Genomic DNA, 16,016 nt, shown 5'->3' with positions numbered 1-16,016 from the left:
ACAGGAATTTTCATGATAGGTGTACCACCTCCTGTATATTTTTTAGTGATAATTGTGACGTCATGTGTCACGTGGTATGGGCGCCATCTTGGAAAAACCGAAAAACTTTGCACCTCTATATCTCACTGCATAGTGAGACAGCTGACAGCATTGCATAGAAAAAATTGAGACATTGCTCATTGTAAAGAACTCTCCATGGGGAATAAAATATGTTAATGATGATGTCATAGGTGCCTGCATTATAACGTCATAATTCAACAAGTATAATCTCGGCCCTTATAACCCATTCAGAACTTCAGACCATTTCACCTTTACAACATTTCATACATTTGACATTTACATCTTTACAACTGGAACATTTAGACGTTTAATTTGCAATGAACAACCTTTCATTTAGTATATTCTTCCATTTATTTGCCACACAAAACAGGTCCCTGGTGGAGGTCTGCAATCTCTGATTGCTCTTTCTTGTTTTATGTGTGGTAGATCAGTATTTCTGGTACGTACCTTGCACAATAACTTTCGCACCTCCATGAAAATTGCAGGTTATGCAAACCTCAGTTAAATTATGTTTGTGAAAATAATAATTTAGTTTCCTGGTTCTATTTTATTTTTATTTTTCTTCTGTCAACCCAATTATCTTTGTTGTTATCATCTGTTTTTTATGTCCTTGTCTTATAGACATCAAACAAGGCCCCTTGGAAATATTTGTCTTGTTTATTGGCACCATTTTAACCTCATAATGTGCACCTGCCAAGTCTGTTAAATTCTGGCTACATACCAGACCATAGTAATTGATACTGCAAAGTAATTTATGTAGCTCCATACCGATTGGACCAGTATTTGTCGCACGAGCAGCAATGATTAACTCTGATATGTATCGTAAAAACATCCTCACGTCACCACAAAACTCCGAACAAGCCGGAAAGCATATCCTAAAATGTTATCAAAATTCTTCACAAAACATACACAGATTCCGGGCATTAAAGGCTCGATTCTTGTCACTGTGTATGCGTACTGCAGTTATTGCAGTGACTTTATTTTATTTTAAGATCATCGACATCAGCCAGTATTGTCATAAAAAGGGCAAGAGTTGGACTTGCTGTCAAGGTTTGAAAATGTGTTTAAATTGTCATCTGTTAAAAGCCACCGAAGGTAGATGGAGCTTATGTTTTCACCCCTGTCTGTTTGTCTGTTTCTGAGCAGGATATCTCAATGTATGGATGGACCTGGACGAAATTATTTGTTGCACAGGTTGTGTTTGTGAAAAGGATTTTTTTTTTCGATTTTTGTGAAGATTCAGATCCGGATACTATAATTACGCTGCTCTCGCAAAGTGGAAAGCGGGGTTAAGCATTCAGTTACGTACGTGTGCCGTGTGCCGTGTGCCGTACATGTCTCCATTTAAAAAAAAATCATTTTCTCGGCAACCGTTGGTCCGATTGACACGAAATTTTACCATAGAAGCGCCTCGCCTGTATAATTTTTTTATTCACAGGTATGACGTCATAGGTCACGTGTTACGGACGCCATCTTGGAAAAACGTCACACCTCTATATCTCCCAAACCGCTCAATGTAAAAAATTGAAATGTGGCTCATTGTCAAGTACTCACCATGGGGAATAAGATATGTTGATGGTGATGTTATCGGTGCCTTAATTATGACGTCATAATTCGACAAGTACAACGCTTGATCTCATCAGTATAAATAAAACAAAAATTCCTCTGCATCTGTAAGAACAACAACAAGAACAACATGCATTTTAAGGCCATTTTCCCTGCTAGAGCGGGGGTTAGCCTTGCGGTCCCCATGACGATCTTCTCCATTTTGCCCTATTTTTGCATCTCTCCTTGTTTAACCCCCTTGCCCGCATTTCTTCTTCCACCATCTTTAGCCAAGTCTTTCTCGGTCTTCCCCGTCCTCTACTTCCTTCTACATTCATTTCCATCACTCTTCTCAACCAGTCACTTTCATCCTTCCTCAACACATGACCAAACCATCTCAACGTGTTCCTCTTCACAGCATCAATCACAGGCTCTATTCCCATCATCTTTCACAATTCATCATTTGTCTTCCTCTCTCTCAACGATACTCCACACATCCACCGGACCATTCGCATTTCCACCCTTTCCAGCCTTCATTGCTGCTCTACGTTCATTACCCATGTCTCGCTCCCATAAAGCATAACACTTCTCACACATGCAGCATACACCTTTCGCTTCAGCTTCAACGACACTCCCCTCTTCATCAGCATGCCACTCAGTTCCCGAAACTTCGTCCATGCACATCTCACTCTTGCAACCGTTGCCGAGTCTGATCCACCTTCTCCATTCAGCATGTCTCCGAGGTAGCAAAATGTCTTCACACCTTCCAGCTGCACACTGTCTCCAAGATCCAACTCAACATTTCCTCCATCTGCAGCTCCCTCTGTGCACACCTTACATTTGAATGTAGCTGCCACACTGGTTCATGACCCTCTCAGACCACTACATTTTTGATGAACCCACTCAGCGCACATTGTACATTGAATGGAGTTCACTCCGACACCCTTCCTGCACACAGCACAAGGCCACTTCCCAGTTCTTTCCACCTCACCACATGCTTTACCACTTGCCATCACCTTCGTCTTTCCTATATTCACCTTCAGACCTTTTGTCTCCATACATTCCTTCCACTTGTTCATCTTTTCCTTCAGTCCATCCATACTTTCCGCAATCAACACCAGATCATCTGCATACAACAACTCCCACGGTAAACCCTCCTTTACATTCTGAGCCAGCACCTCCATCACAGCTACAAATAGTAGTGGACTTAGTACCGACCCCTGATGCACTCCCACCTTCACCTCAAACTCACCACAGTTCCCGTCCTTCGTCCTTACAGCTGTGCGCGCTCTTTTGTACATTGCCATCATTACTCTGATCAACCATTCCTCCACTCCTAACTTCCTCAATGCCCATGTCAATACTTCGCGTGGAACCCTATCGAATGCTTCCAGGTCAACAAATTCCAAATCCAGATCAACAAACCCAAGAAACAACTTCCTCCTCTTCTCCATGTACTTCTCCTGCAACTGCCTCACAATAAAGAGTGCGTCCGTCGTTCCTCTTCCTGGCATAAATCCAAACTGCATTTCGTCGATCTTCACCTTCTTCCTTATCTTCCTCTCCAACACCCTTTCCAATACCTTCATTCCATGCTCCAATAACTTTGTCGCTCGGTACGAGCCACACTCCAGAGGGTCACCTTTCCCCTTGTATAGAGGGACGAGGGTACTCAGTTCCCAATCCACAGGAATGTGGCCTGCTTTCACCACCAAATTACAGATCTCTGTCATTCTCTTCACACCCCAACTTCCTGCTGCCTTCAACATATCTCCCACAACTCCCGTCGGCCCTCCCGCTTTTCTACTCTTCATTGCTTTTATCGCTTCCTCAACTTCCTTCTCAGTTATCTTCTCTGCCGGTCCTAAAACTGGGTTACTCTCTATGTTGCCATCCCATTCATTCTCTGGATTCAACAGCATTTCCATATATCTTTTCCATCTTCCTTTAATTCCATCTGGGTTCACAACGATTTGTCCCACTTCATCCTTCAAGCAACTCACCCCCATCACATCACACCTCTCTTTCGCTATCTGCTTTGCAATCCTGAATACCGCTCTCTGATCCTCTTCCGAATCCAAGCTTTCTCCGAACATTTTCCTACATGCCTCCTGCGCCTTTGCTACCTCTTTCTTTGCAGCCTTCCTGGCTGCCTTATAACTTTCATGCTCTGCTTTTTCTGCTCCCGTACCCTTCGCCTTCTGCCACTCCTTGAACTTATTCCTCTTCTCGTCAATCCTCTTTCCAACTTCCTCATCCCACCACCATGTTTCCGAGTGCCCCGGTGGTCCTTTTGTCCATCCACATACCTCACCAACGGCTCCCAACAGACTATCTTTCATTGACATCCAACCACATCATCCTCTACCCGACTCAGCCTCTCTTTTTAATGCCTCCCTTACTGTCACCTCTTTCAATCTCCACACCTTCATTCTCGGTTGGTACTTCACCCGCCGAGCTCTCCTCGCACCTTTCACCCTTATGTCGCAGACAACCAAGTGGTGCTGTGAAACAGCCTCTTCCCCCGGGATCACCTTTGTGTCCCGGAGGTGCCCCCTATCTCGCCTACGCACCATCAGGTAGTCAACGGTTGTCGTCGACCCACCTGACGTGTATGTAACAAGCTTATTATCCTCTTTCTGGAACTGAGTATTACAAATCAACAAATCAACTCCATCAGCAAACTCCAAAATCCTTTCACCTTCTCCATTTCTGACACCATATCCGTAACCCCCATGAACTCCCTCAAAACCATCCATACTCCTTCCTACATGTCCATTTAGGGCTCCTCCTACCACCACAACAACTTCCTCATCTTTCATGTTTTCCATCAGCTTCTCTATCGCACACCAGAACTTGCCCTTTTCTTCATCTGTTAGACCTGTTAGATCTGTTAGACCGATGGACACAAAATTTTCAGAATATGTGCGGCTCCTGTAGAATTTTTAAATGATAATTATAACGTCATAGGTCATGTGGTACAGACGCCATCTTGGAAAAAATCGAAAAAAGTTGCATCTCTATCTCCGAAACCGCTCCATGGAAAAAATTGAACCATGGCTCATTGTCAAGAACTCCCCTTGGGGAATAAGATATGTTAATGATGTCATCGGTGCCTTCGTTATGATGTCGTAATTCGACAAGTACAACACTTATCCGATCATTGTGAATTTTTTTTCACCAACTGTTGGTCTGATGGAAACGAAATTTTCACCATAGGAGCACCTCCTCATGTAGAATATTGTAATGATAATCATGACGTCATAGGTCATGTCGTACAGGCACCATCTTGGAAAAAACGAAAACGTTGCACCTCTATATCTCCAAAACCGCTGCATGGAAAAAATTGAAACATGGCTCATTGTAAAGAACTCCATATGGGGAATAGGTGTTGTTAACGATGACGTCATTGGTGCCATAATTATGATGTCATAATTCGACAGGGACAACGCTTAGTCTGATCAGTTTGAAATGTATTGAGCGTGATCTATGCAAAAATTATATTATAGAATATAAATTTATGATATCATAGCTCATGTGGTCTGGCAGCCATATTGGATCAAAGAAAAACATGTTCAAAAACAGGAGAGTTGGCTCCCAACAAGTTGACTGCGCAGTGCACAGGGTAAGTCTTCTATGAATACCATCTAGTTTTTCAAAGCGATTCTTCACCATTGAGAGATGGGGCCACAAATGATGTATCTATAGCAAGATGTCTCAAAGAGTTATGAATGGATTATGATGAAACAAGAACAAGCTGATTAGATTTTGGTTTAGGTTTGAATGCAGATCCAGCCAATCAATGGGATACAAAACGTAAATTGTTCAGCCTGGTGCAGGTATGCTTTCTACCGAGTGCCATTCTAGTTATTCAGGTGATCATGCATACCACTGATATGAAATAAGAAAAATAATTTTATTGAAATATTTTTGCCAAATAATTTGCATGAAAAAATATTGCGACTTCTGTAGCATCAAACAGAACTCGAACAGCACTCAATAGAGAGCATACCTCCGCAAGGCTAAACTTTACGTTTTCTATCCCAATGATTCGCCGCATCTGGATCCAGGCCTTAAACAAAATCGAATTGGCTTGTTCTTGTCACCTCCCCAAATCATCCACTACGTTTTGTCATATTCTGCTCATAACTTTTTGAGATATCGTACTTCATACCATTTTTGGGCCTATCTCTCAGTGGGGAAGAATCACTACAAAAAATTAAAGTATCCAGATACGGATCTTCACCAAACTCGAATAATTTCTTCCTTGTCACGGACCCAACCTGTCCACCAAATAATTTCGTCCGAATCCGTCCATACCTTTTTGAGATACCCTGCTTGCAGACAGACAGATAAACAGACGGGTGTGAAAACGTAACCCTCCATCCACTTCAGGTGGCAGAGACAAAATTGAAAAACCCTCGTATCTGGATGCGGATCTGGATCTTCACCCAAATCGAATCAATTTGTCCTTGGCAGACTCCCAACTCGTCCACCGAGTTTCGTTTGAATCCGTCCATAACTTTTTGAGATATCATGCTCTTTATCGCTTATGACCCTATCTCTCAGTTGTGATGAATCACTTTTAAAATTCTAGTATCAGGATCCAGACCTTAACCAAAATCTAATTGACTTGCTTGTTATTGTCATCTACCAAACTCAAAATGTTTTGTTTTGTCATACAAATTGTTTTGTCATAACTCGTCCACAACTACTGTATATACCTTCTGTGGCGGAGGTAGTAATATGCATTTTCTTAAAACAAAGTTCGGTAAGGCTGTTGCACTCACCTTGTTCAACTTGAAGTGAGAATGCATGAGTATTTCCATTCCCACACTTGTGCAATTTCACGTCATAATTCTTGAGTGTGACAGTTGGTTGCACGCTTATGAGAGTGCGCACGTGGATCACCATTTCATGACTTTTTCGGAAATTATTTTTCATGTTCCCCAATAAAAATTCTATGTCAACCTTTAACCACATAATGTATGTCAGATTTTCATGCCATGAGACAATGAACAGCCTATATGATTTGATTTATTATATCCCGGCACGATGCTGAACGTGTTTTTCGACTGGTTTTTTGAATATTTTTTGTATACTAAGTCACGGCTAACACATAGCTAACTCGTGTAAGAGCTAACACATGGAACATATAATAAAGAGAGCGGGAGACGAGAGGCGAAGAGAGAGAGGGGGCGCATTCTTGTATCATTTCGCTTTATCTTTCTTGAGAGCGCATACACTTTGAAATACCTCTCCAAGCGTGCTGCTGATGTAAAATTTTATGATCCCAGAAGCCACTATATACCGAATTTTTGGTTATGGTCTCTGGTACTCATTTCATTTGGTGTGCAATACATGGCTGCTTGGTTGCATCATTACTGGAGGTGTGCCTTTGCTGCTGATGCAGTTGCAGTGCTGCAGTGCCCCTTGTAGGTTGGATCAGGAATTTGTAATTTGTTCATGGTGCTGGCGATAGCTCTCCTACTGCTCAGGAAAGACACTGTGGGATCTTTGTAATGTCGACCAACTAATACCAGCATACGGGACACCCAGTTGAACATCCATCTGAAGGACGGCACACACATCCATGCCTCACCCTGCCTGCCAAACACCCGGGTGATGGTTTATACGGATCGAGATTTGTTTATATTGCTGTCCATCGATGGAAATGAAGCACAATCTTTATCATTAACTGAAAAAGCTACAACATGCTGTCATGTATTTATCGGCGAACCACACTCCCAAACATGAACGGCCAGTTGCAGCAGCATTGAGCTATCATTGTGGTCCTAATATATTCCGTAACCTGTTCTTACACTTGATGCAATATTGGCATTAATCTGGCCGTCCTGCTCCCAGTTTCTGTGCAGCTTTATCCATAGGAAGTTTACCACATCACCATTACATAGTTGGTAAAAACCAAGCTGGCTTATTTATAACCTTTAGGGATGGGGTAATCGGCCTGCCCTGCCTGAGCTATAGTCGAGTAAACATGTGCTTGTGGTTGGCTTGTGGACGGCCATTAAAGTGCTACATCCTTAATGAGAATGCAGCGCCACCCAATTATCTTCTTCATCTTAAAAATGATTTCACTTGCCTGTCTCACACAGTGATAGACGTAGAAACCCGTTGAATGTAGGATGGCCAAAACATGTTCTGTAGATTGTGACATTTATTGCACTAGTTTTGTTTACTTTGTGCCTAAATATTTTTGTGAGAATTTTCTGTGAAGACTTCAAGCTGGGGTCATGAACAGAGGGAAATGGGGCGGGGTAAAGTGGTGCATGTACATTACAGTGATGGAACGAGACGCAAATGTAAACATGTGCTTCATTTTCAATCCTGAAATGCTGTGTGCAGCATGACCTTTTGTCACTACAGATTAGTGAGTATTTCATTTTGCCAAGGTGGCAGGCAATTCTGCCATGCATGGTTGGCAGTGAATACATACTTGCCCGCTGAAGGGTAAGTAAAAATGTTTTGTGGTTTTAAGAGATTAAATTACCCTGCTGGAGAGATTCAAGGGCCACTTAGCTTGATAGGGAAATTCCCATTCTGGTAATCATGCTTTGATGATATAATCCAGAGAGACTTGGAGAAAACAGACACTTTTCGAGACATGAGCTCTGTAAAGTGAAGTGTGGGGAAAGGATGAGGTGGGGTGGTTGTCGGCCTGGTTGATGGTTGGGTCATTTTGTGGATACACACAGTATGGGATGACTCTCAGGAGGATATTTGTGCGACCATGAAGGAAATCGGTGTGTTTCGGGGGTTTGTATTTTCTGGGAAATTCCCTACTCGTATGCGGTTGTCACTACAGCACATGAACCTTTTTGGCATAAAATTACTTTTATGTTCCAGCAGTTTTGTATTTTATTTCCTTCTGTTCCTGTTTTGCTTTTTCTTTTTTTCTTTTTTTACTCCAGCAAGGCATAAACTTTTTCAAACATGAAAGAACATAAAATTACTTTTATGATTCACAGCCACATTTGATTTATCGCTCACTTTTGTAAAACAAGTTTTATTGCACCTTTCAAGTGTTGATCACCTACATTGCAAGAATTGCAGGGTGGAAAGAATAGCACAACACTCTTGAGTGTTTATCAAAAAGACGAGGGCCCAAAAGTCCAATGTTTCGGCCCCAGAGTGGCTTTCTTTGGGGATTAGTGCAGACTATGCTCGTTCAGATCTTAAATGCCCTCCTGGAGGGGCGGAGTGATGCCAACCTGCAATTGACTATTAGACCTAGGCAACCATTGTCATCATTGCCTTCGACAAATTTTGCATTAAGCATTTTTAAGGCAATTTATATATGATGCACACAGGAAATGCGGTTGGGGGAATTGGAAAATATATTGAGAGGTAGAAAAGTGTGGGTGGGGGAGTAGAATAGGGTCAGAAAGTGTAGGAGAGAATGAGGGAAAAGTAGTTGAAAAGGGAAGGGAAGTAGTTTAAAAGAGCGAGGCAGATGTGAGTGTGGGGTTGCGGGATGAGGTCGAGTATAAACTTCCAACATTTTTGCACATGTTCTCTGACTGTAGATGGTGCATTTAATTCCTTAAAATAAAAGTGCTGTTCCCTCATGGCTCACTCTAGTTTCTACTTCCTTTTCTTCTCTTTCTGGACATATTAAGTGCATTCTTTCATAAACAAAGTAGCAATCTGTGTTCATGTCAAAGTTGACCTATTATGGCCTGTCCTCTGGTATTCAGCCATAGCTTTCCCTTTCGCTCATGCTGCCATCTAACCACTTTGTCTATATTCATAATTCAATGTTCTTGCTTGGTTCTGGCTTATTATTGTTGTTGTTGTTGCATTGTTTACAATGCATTACGTATTTGATTGAGTACACCATGCACTCACCATTTCCTTTTGTTATTCATTGAATTGCCTTCACTGTTGCCTGGCACATTCCTGGCACTTCATCTCTCACATCCTTCCCCACCAGACAACTCTACCTGTTCGTGTCCTTTGGCTTTGCTTTTCTTCTGGCAACACATGGGATGAAAACTCTCATCCGCAACCATGACTGGCGTACTGAATACTCGCTGTTTACATCTGCCCTTAAGGTAGGTAAAATATACGAATGTACAAATGGTAAAATCTTGTTTTGAATGTTCAAGCACAGTGACAGCACTGGCTTATTTATGCTGTAGAGTGTAGAGCATAGGTGATGACCTTGGGTGGAAGACATATGTGTTACCTTCTTAAATTCCATGGTCCTGATACTCTCCAATGTAGATGCTGTGCTTAGCAGATTAAAGTTTTGGTTTCATAAATTTCAACCTGTGTGCATGTCATCCTCCTGAATTTATTTGTTCTATATTATAGAAGAATAAACTTTGTGGTGGAAAATTATTTTGTGCAATTAATGGTGAAACCCCCAGCTAGCATGCCATGAACCACAACAGATCGAATTTATGTAGATGAGTTCATTTCATGTTGATTTTGAGTTAACATTCTTTTCATATTTTACAGGTTTTTTTTCAATCAAAGAAGTACACGTAATGTAACATGAGAGTGTTTATGACAGTTAAACAATCTTGCAGGGCTATCTTGCATGTAGATTACAAGAGCATAAACATTTATACACACCAGCTCAGATTTATGGGGTGATTGGGTGGGGAGGCTTGTCATGACAACTGACATTAAAGGAAAAAGTGCAAAGTGAAGAAGCAAAAAGTGCAACCTCGTGAATGTTTCGAAGGATCATGAATCTAGGAAGAAGAAGGATTTGGAAGAAAAATATGTTATTTCTCAAACTCTGCTTTCGTATTGTCGCTCTATCTCCCTTCAACTTTGTAATCTTTATTTTTTTTCAACATATGCAATAAAATTATTGAATGAATGAATGAATGATCGTTTTAAAGGCTATTTTTCCCGCTGGAGTGGGGGTTCACCTTGTAGGCCCCATGACAATCATGGTTCCCTGTTTGAGGCAATGTTTTTACGGCCGGATGCCCTTCCTGACGCCAACCCTTCGTCGCCTCTTACGATGCGCAGAGATACGGTGTACCTATTCTAAATTGGGGTACACACCGGGATCATTCATCCCAGCAAGCCGACTCAATTTGCCGACCTCGGAAGGATGACAGGCTGAGTCAACCCCCCTGGCGTTAATTCAGCAATCGACCGGGATTCAAACTCAGGATCCTAGGATCCCAAGCCTGCACCCTAACTGCTAAGCCAACACCAGGCTATGGAACAAAATTATTGTTGAATGGTATTGCTGAAAATATCCTGGATATATATTTTGTCTGTATTTGATGCAACAGAACTACAAATTTGTAGTGTGTTAACACAGACATCTACTTCGGACAGATAATCTATGATTCCTCTGCAGCCAAATTCTGAAGGCATTATGTTTTCATGTTGTCCATACCGCTGTCCATACCGTCTATCTGTTAGCGTTTTTTTCTTACGATAACTTGTGAACCACTGAAGCGATTTCACCCAAACTTGGCACAATTTTTGACTGTAACATAAGGATGAACTGGTTAATTTTTGGGTTCAAAAGGTCTAAGGGCTTGTGAGCTTTGAAAATCGTTTTTGCAGACCATAACTGGAGCTAGAAGCATCTGATGTCCCCTTTCTACCTGTCTCTCTTTTCTCTGTTGTGCTTCCTCTCACTTGAACTTCATTTTTTCATGTGACCTTTAATTGCGATCTAACTAAACAGTGGGTTGACATCTAATGTGGGTGGAGGCATATCCATTATCCATCTATGCATTTGTGTAAAATTATATTGTCCAGTTTTTACTTTTTGATTCTTAAGAGCAAAGTGTGACTCCCCAGGAAGTGCTGTCTATTCAATATGGGATGCACTGTGCCTAGCCACTTTATAAGCATTTTTAATCGTGGGTTGAGCCACTTTTGTTTCTAAAACCAGCCTAGGCCCAAGTTGGCATAAACTTTCCAGAGACATTTTAGTTCGGTGTTTTAGGGAGGAGAAGGAATCTGGGGGAGGGGGAGGAGGGAAGGTAAATAAAAGTGAAAGACGGGGGAGAGGTGGGGAGAATAAGAGCCTTTTAATTATTCCCATCAAGATTTTCTTGGATGAAAAAAGTCAGAAATAATTTTGTAGAGCATAGGACCACAATCAAGTACAGCAACACTGAATGCTCATCATCAACAACAACAACAACAACAACATGCATTTTAAGGCCATTTTCCCTGCTAGAGCGGGGGTTAGCCTTGCGGTCCCCATGACAATCTTCTCCATTTTGTCCTATTTTCTGCATCTCTCCTTGTTAGCCCCCTTGCCCGCATTTCTTCTTCCACCATCTTTAGCCAAGTCTTTCTCGGTCTTCCCCATCCTCTACTTCCCTCTGCATTCATTTCCATCACTCTTCTCAACCAGTCACTTTCATCCTTCCTCAACACATGACCAAACCATCTCAACCTATTCCTCTTCACAGCATCAATCACAGGCTCTATTCGCATCATCTTTTGCAATTCATCATGTCTTCCTCTCTCTCAACGATACTCCGCACATCCACCGAACCATTCACATTTCCACCCTTTCCAGCCTTCGTTGCTGCTCTACGTTCATTACACATGTCTCGCTCCCATAAATCATAACACTTCTCACACATGCAGCATACACCTTTCCCTTCAGTTTCAATGACACTCCCCTCCTCATCAGCACGCCACTCAGTTCCCGAAACTTCTTCCATGCACATCTCACTCTGACAAACGTTGCCGAGTCTGATCCACCTTCTCCATTCAGCATGTCTCCGAGGTAGCAAAATGTTTTCACACCTTCCAGATTCACGCCGTCTCCAAGATCCAACTCAACATTTCCTCCATCTGCAGCTCCCTCTGTGCACACCTTACATTTGAATGTAGCTTCCACACTGGTTAATTACCCTCTCAGACCACTACATTTTTGATGAACCCACTCAGCGCACATTGTACATTGAATGGAGTTCACTCCGACACCCTTCCTGCACACAGCACAGGGCTACTTCCCAGTTCTTTCCACCTCACCACATGCTTTACCACTTGCCATCACCTTCTTCTTTCTGATATTCACCTTCAGACCTTTTGTCTCCATACATTCCTTCCACTTTTTCATCTTTTCCTTCAGTCCATCCATACTTTCCGCAATCAACACCAGATCATCTGCATACAACAACTCCCACGGTAAACCCTCCTTTACGTTCTGAGCCAGCACCTCCATCACAGCTACAAATAGTAGTGGACTTAGTACCGACCCCTGATGCACTCCCACCTTCACCTCAAACTCACCACTGTTCCCGTCCTTCGTCCTTACAGCTGTGCGCGCTCTTTTGTACATTGCCATCACTACTCTGATCAACCATTCCTCCACTCCTAACTTCCTCAATGCCCATGTCAATACTTCGCGTGGAACCCTATCGAATGCTTTCTCCAGATCAACAAACCCAAGAAACAACTTCTTCCTCCTCTCCATGTACTACTTCTCCTGCAACTGCCTCACAATAAAGAGCGCGTCTGTCGTTCCTCTTCCTGGCATTAAATCCAAACTGCATTTCGTCGATCTTCACCTCCTTCCTTATCCTCCTCTCCAACACCCTTTCCAATACCTTCATTCCATGCTCCAATAACTTTATCGCTCGGTACGGGCCACACTCCAGAGGGTCACCTTTCCCCTTGTATAGAGGGACAAGGATACTCAGTTCCCAATCCACTGGAATGCGGCCTTCTTTCACCACCAGATTACAGATCTCTGTCATTCTCTTCACACCCCAACTTCCTGCTGCCTTCAACATATCTCCCACAACTCCCGTCGGCCCTCCCCCTTTTCTACTCTTCATTGCTTTTATCGCTTCCTCAACTTCCTTCTCAGTTATCTTCTCTGCCGGTCCTAAAACTGGGTTACTCTCTATGTTGCCGTCCCATTCATTCTCTGTATTCAACAGCATTTCCATATATCTTTTCCATCTTCCTTTAATTCCATCTGGGTCCACAAAGATTTGTCCCACTTCATCCTTCAATGCTCATCATCACACTACTGTTTTTGATAACAGTTTGCCTCAAGGTTTTTGCACGTTAATTGTGCATTGTCTGTGAACAAACCTGAATATAGTACAATTATCAAAACTACTGCAGGTAGATGGAAGTACAGATGTGCCAAGAAAAGACTTCACACGAATGGAGGAATTCCGAGTCAGCGATTGTCTTTGGAGGCCAACTTAGATATGTGGTTTACCCAAGAAAGATCATGGCTGATAGTGAGGGCCAAAAGTCCTCATGACTGAACTCCTTCAAGAGGATTGTTAAGGAAATTTGGAGAAAATTGGTGGGGCTGATCCAGAATTTTTTTAGGGGGGGTTCACTTGAGGTTCAAATGTTCACAGATCGAAAAATCTCCTGCCAAGCCTAATTCAAATCAATGTATTCGTCTTTTATTTTTTCACTTGACAATATTTAGCTAAAAGATCGACATATTGTCCTCAATAGATGAATGTAAGCTTGTGCCGCCTGGCCTCCTGAGTGAAGTGCCGGTTTACTATGTGTACATCGTTAGCTCTTGTAGTCCACTAACTCTGCACTAAAGGATATCCAGAAACTCCATTCTCCATGGATTTCGCCTTGTAAACTCATCAATGATGCCATTCATATCTAAGTCCACACCATAGCGAATGTGTGTTCGTGGCAGTCCATCCATCCAGTCTTCACACATCGTTGTCCGCATGTAAGTCTTATGACGTCTCATTCCACTAATGTACCGCTCACACTCACATGATGTTACAGGCATCGTGCAGAAGAGACGCATCAGGCAGTGGATGTTGGGGAAGAATGATCTGTCTGTTTGAGCGTTTTTGCTGCTGTGGTTGGGACCTCTGATGCTGACTTGCCTTTCCGCTTTATCTGCCAACTGTGCACCTCTGTATCAACTGTTATTGGTGATGGTAGGTCATATTGGTAGAAATCAACCAGTTCATTGGTGACTTCTGTGTGTACTGTCACAAACGAGCAGATCACAGACAGGATGAGGTACAGTGCCTGCGTGGCCCGTCTCTTGTGTGTTCAGTGAAGTGGGTATGTAGTTCTACGAGCAGGTGATAAGTCATTGGCCGGAGCCAGCAGCGGCAGAAGTATCATTGGAGGAGAGTTACCAGATGTTCAGTCGCATGATAGTGCTGGGGGTGACTCAGTTTCCAGGGTCGGAAAAGATGATAGCTGGGACTCTGAAAGTTGCGTACGACTTGAATCTGTAGCATGTGGTCATTTGCTTTCTTGTTGGCGTTTTTGTCCAAAGTGGTACGTAGCTGGCCTGCAGTATGCAGAAATCAATGCACATCTTACTTTGAGGAAGCAACTTCTGGTTGTAGTTGCACTATTCAACACACAAAGTGGAAACTCTGCTTCTGTTTGCAATAGACAATTTGGAAATGATAGATCCATGGATATTGTGATTATTTACATTTGTTAACAAAGAAAATATCTCCACGAGGGTCATACCCAAGTGCACAAAACAATAGGAATAGCAAATGATTCGAGGAAAATCCGGCAAATCTATCCAGAGCGAGTAGTCCTACCATAAACTTACTTTCTCCACACGAAAATTTGGGAATATCGAGCTATTCAACAAAAAGGCCTCGGACCTGTCACTAACTGATTCTGAAGAAAAGCTGAAGATTTCGGAATCTTTGGGCTGAATATTCATAACAACGATGTAAATACACAATATGTTTCCGATACAGATCAACAAACCATTGAACGGACAAGTACAAAATGTGATGAAAATAATCCGGGCACTAAACCTAAACTCGCCATTACTGACCATCAGATCGTCAAAATAACACGTATTGTAGCCACTGAAAGCTTGGTTTACCTGGTGAAGTAGTCAGGATTGTACTGCGCTTTGCTGTCTGAGACGATCCCGAAAATGTTGCCTTTCATTTTGCAGCCAAATCTCGACACTGCTTATCAGGAATTTACACAGAGCTAGCAGAGAAAAGTAGAGCGGCGCGGCTTAATGGCTGTGTGAAAGCAAAATATGCGTGTTGTCGATCGTTCAATGATATCTCACACGACAATTACATGGCAGACTCGAACAGCACTCGGTAAAGCGCATACCTCCGCCAGGTTGAACAGTTTACGTTTTGTATCCCACTGATAGGCCAGATCTGGATTCGGACCTGAACCAAAATCGAATCTCTTGTTCATGTCGCCTAACCAACTCATCCACCCAGTTTTGTCATAATCCGTCCACAATTTTTTTTTTAAATATCATGCTATATGTTTGTTTTGGTCCTCGTGAAGAATCACTTAAGAGTAATTAAATAACTATAATTTCCGGATCCAGATTCAGATCTTCACCAAAATCGAATCGATTCGTCCTTGTCACACATCCAACCTGTCAACCAAGTTTCGTCCGAATCCGTCCACAACTTATTTAATATTCTATATGTCGT

General features: G+C 42.4%; 1 protein-coding gene across 4 annotated transcripts in view; it reads left to right on the top strand.

Annotated features, from left to right (window-relative positions):
• Positions 1 to 16,016, top strand: part of TMTC3 (transmembrane O-mannosyltransferase targeting cadherins 3) — a 254,285-nt gene that overhangs the window by 139,005 nt on the left and 99,264 nt on the right. For all 4 annotated transcript variants that reach the window (XM_078774384.1, XM_078774385.1, XM_078774386.1 and 1 more), the window contains one exon: positions 9,560 to 9,680. In XM_078774384.1, the coding sequence (XP_078630510.1) occupies positions 9,560 to 9,680 (121 nt within the window). The remainder of the gene's footprint in view (positions 1 to 9,559; positions 9,681 to 16,016) is intronic.

Source organism: Myxine glutinosa, chromosome 3 (genome assembly GCF_964187855.1).
Source record: "Myxine glutinosa chromosome 3, kmMyxGlut1.1, whole genome shotgun sequence".
NCBI classification, from domain to species: Eukaryota; Metazoa; Chordata; class Myxini; order Myxiniformes; family Myxinidae; genus Myxine; species Myxine glutinosa.
The sequence above is the reverse complement of the archived record's forward strand: the minus strand, read 5'-3'. Positions and strand labels throughout refer to the sequence as shown.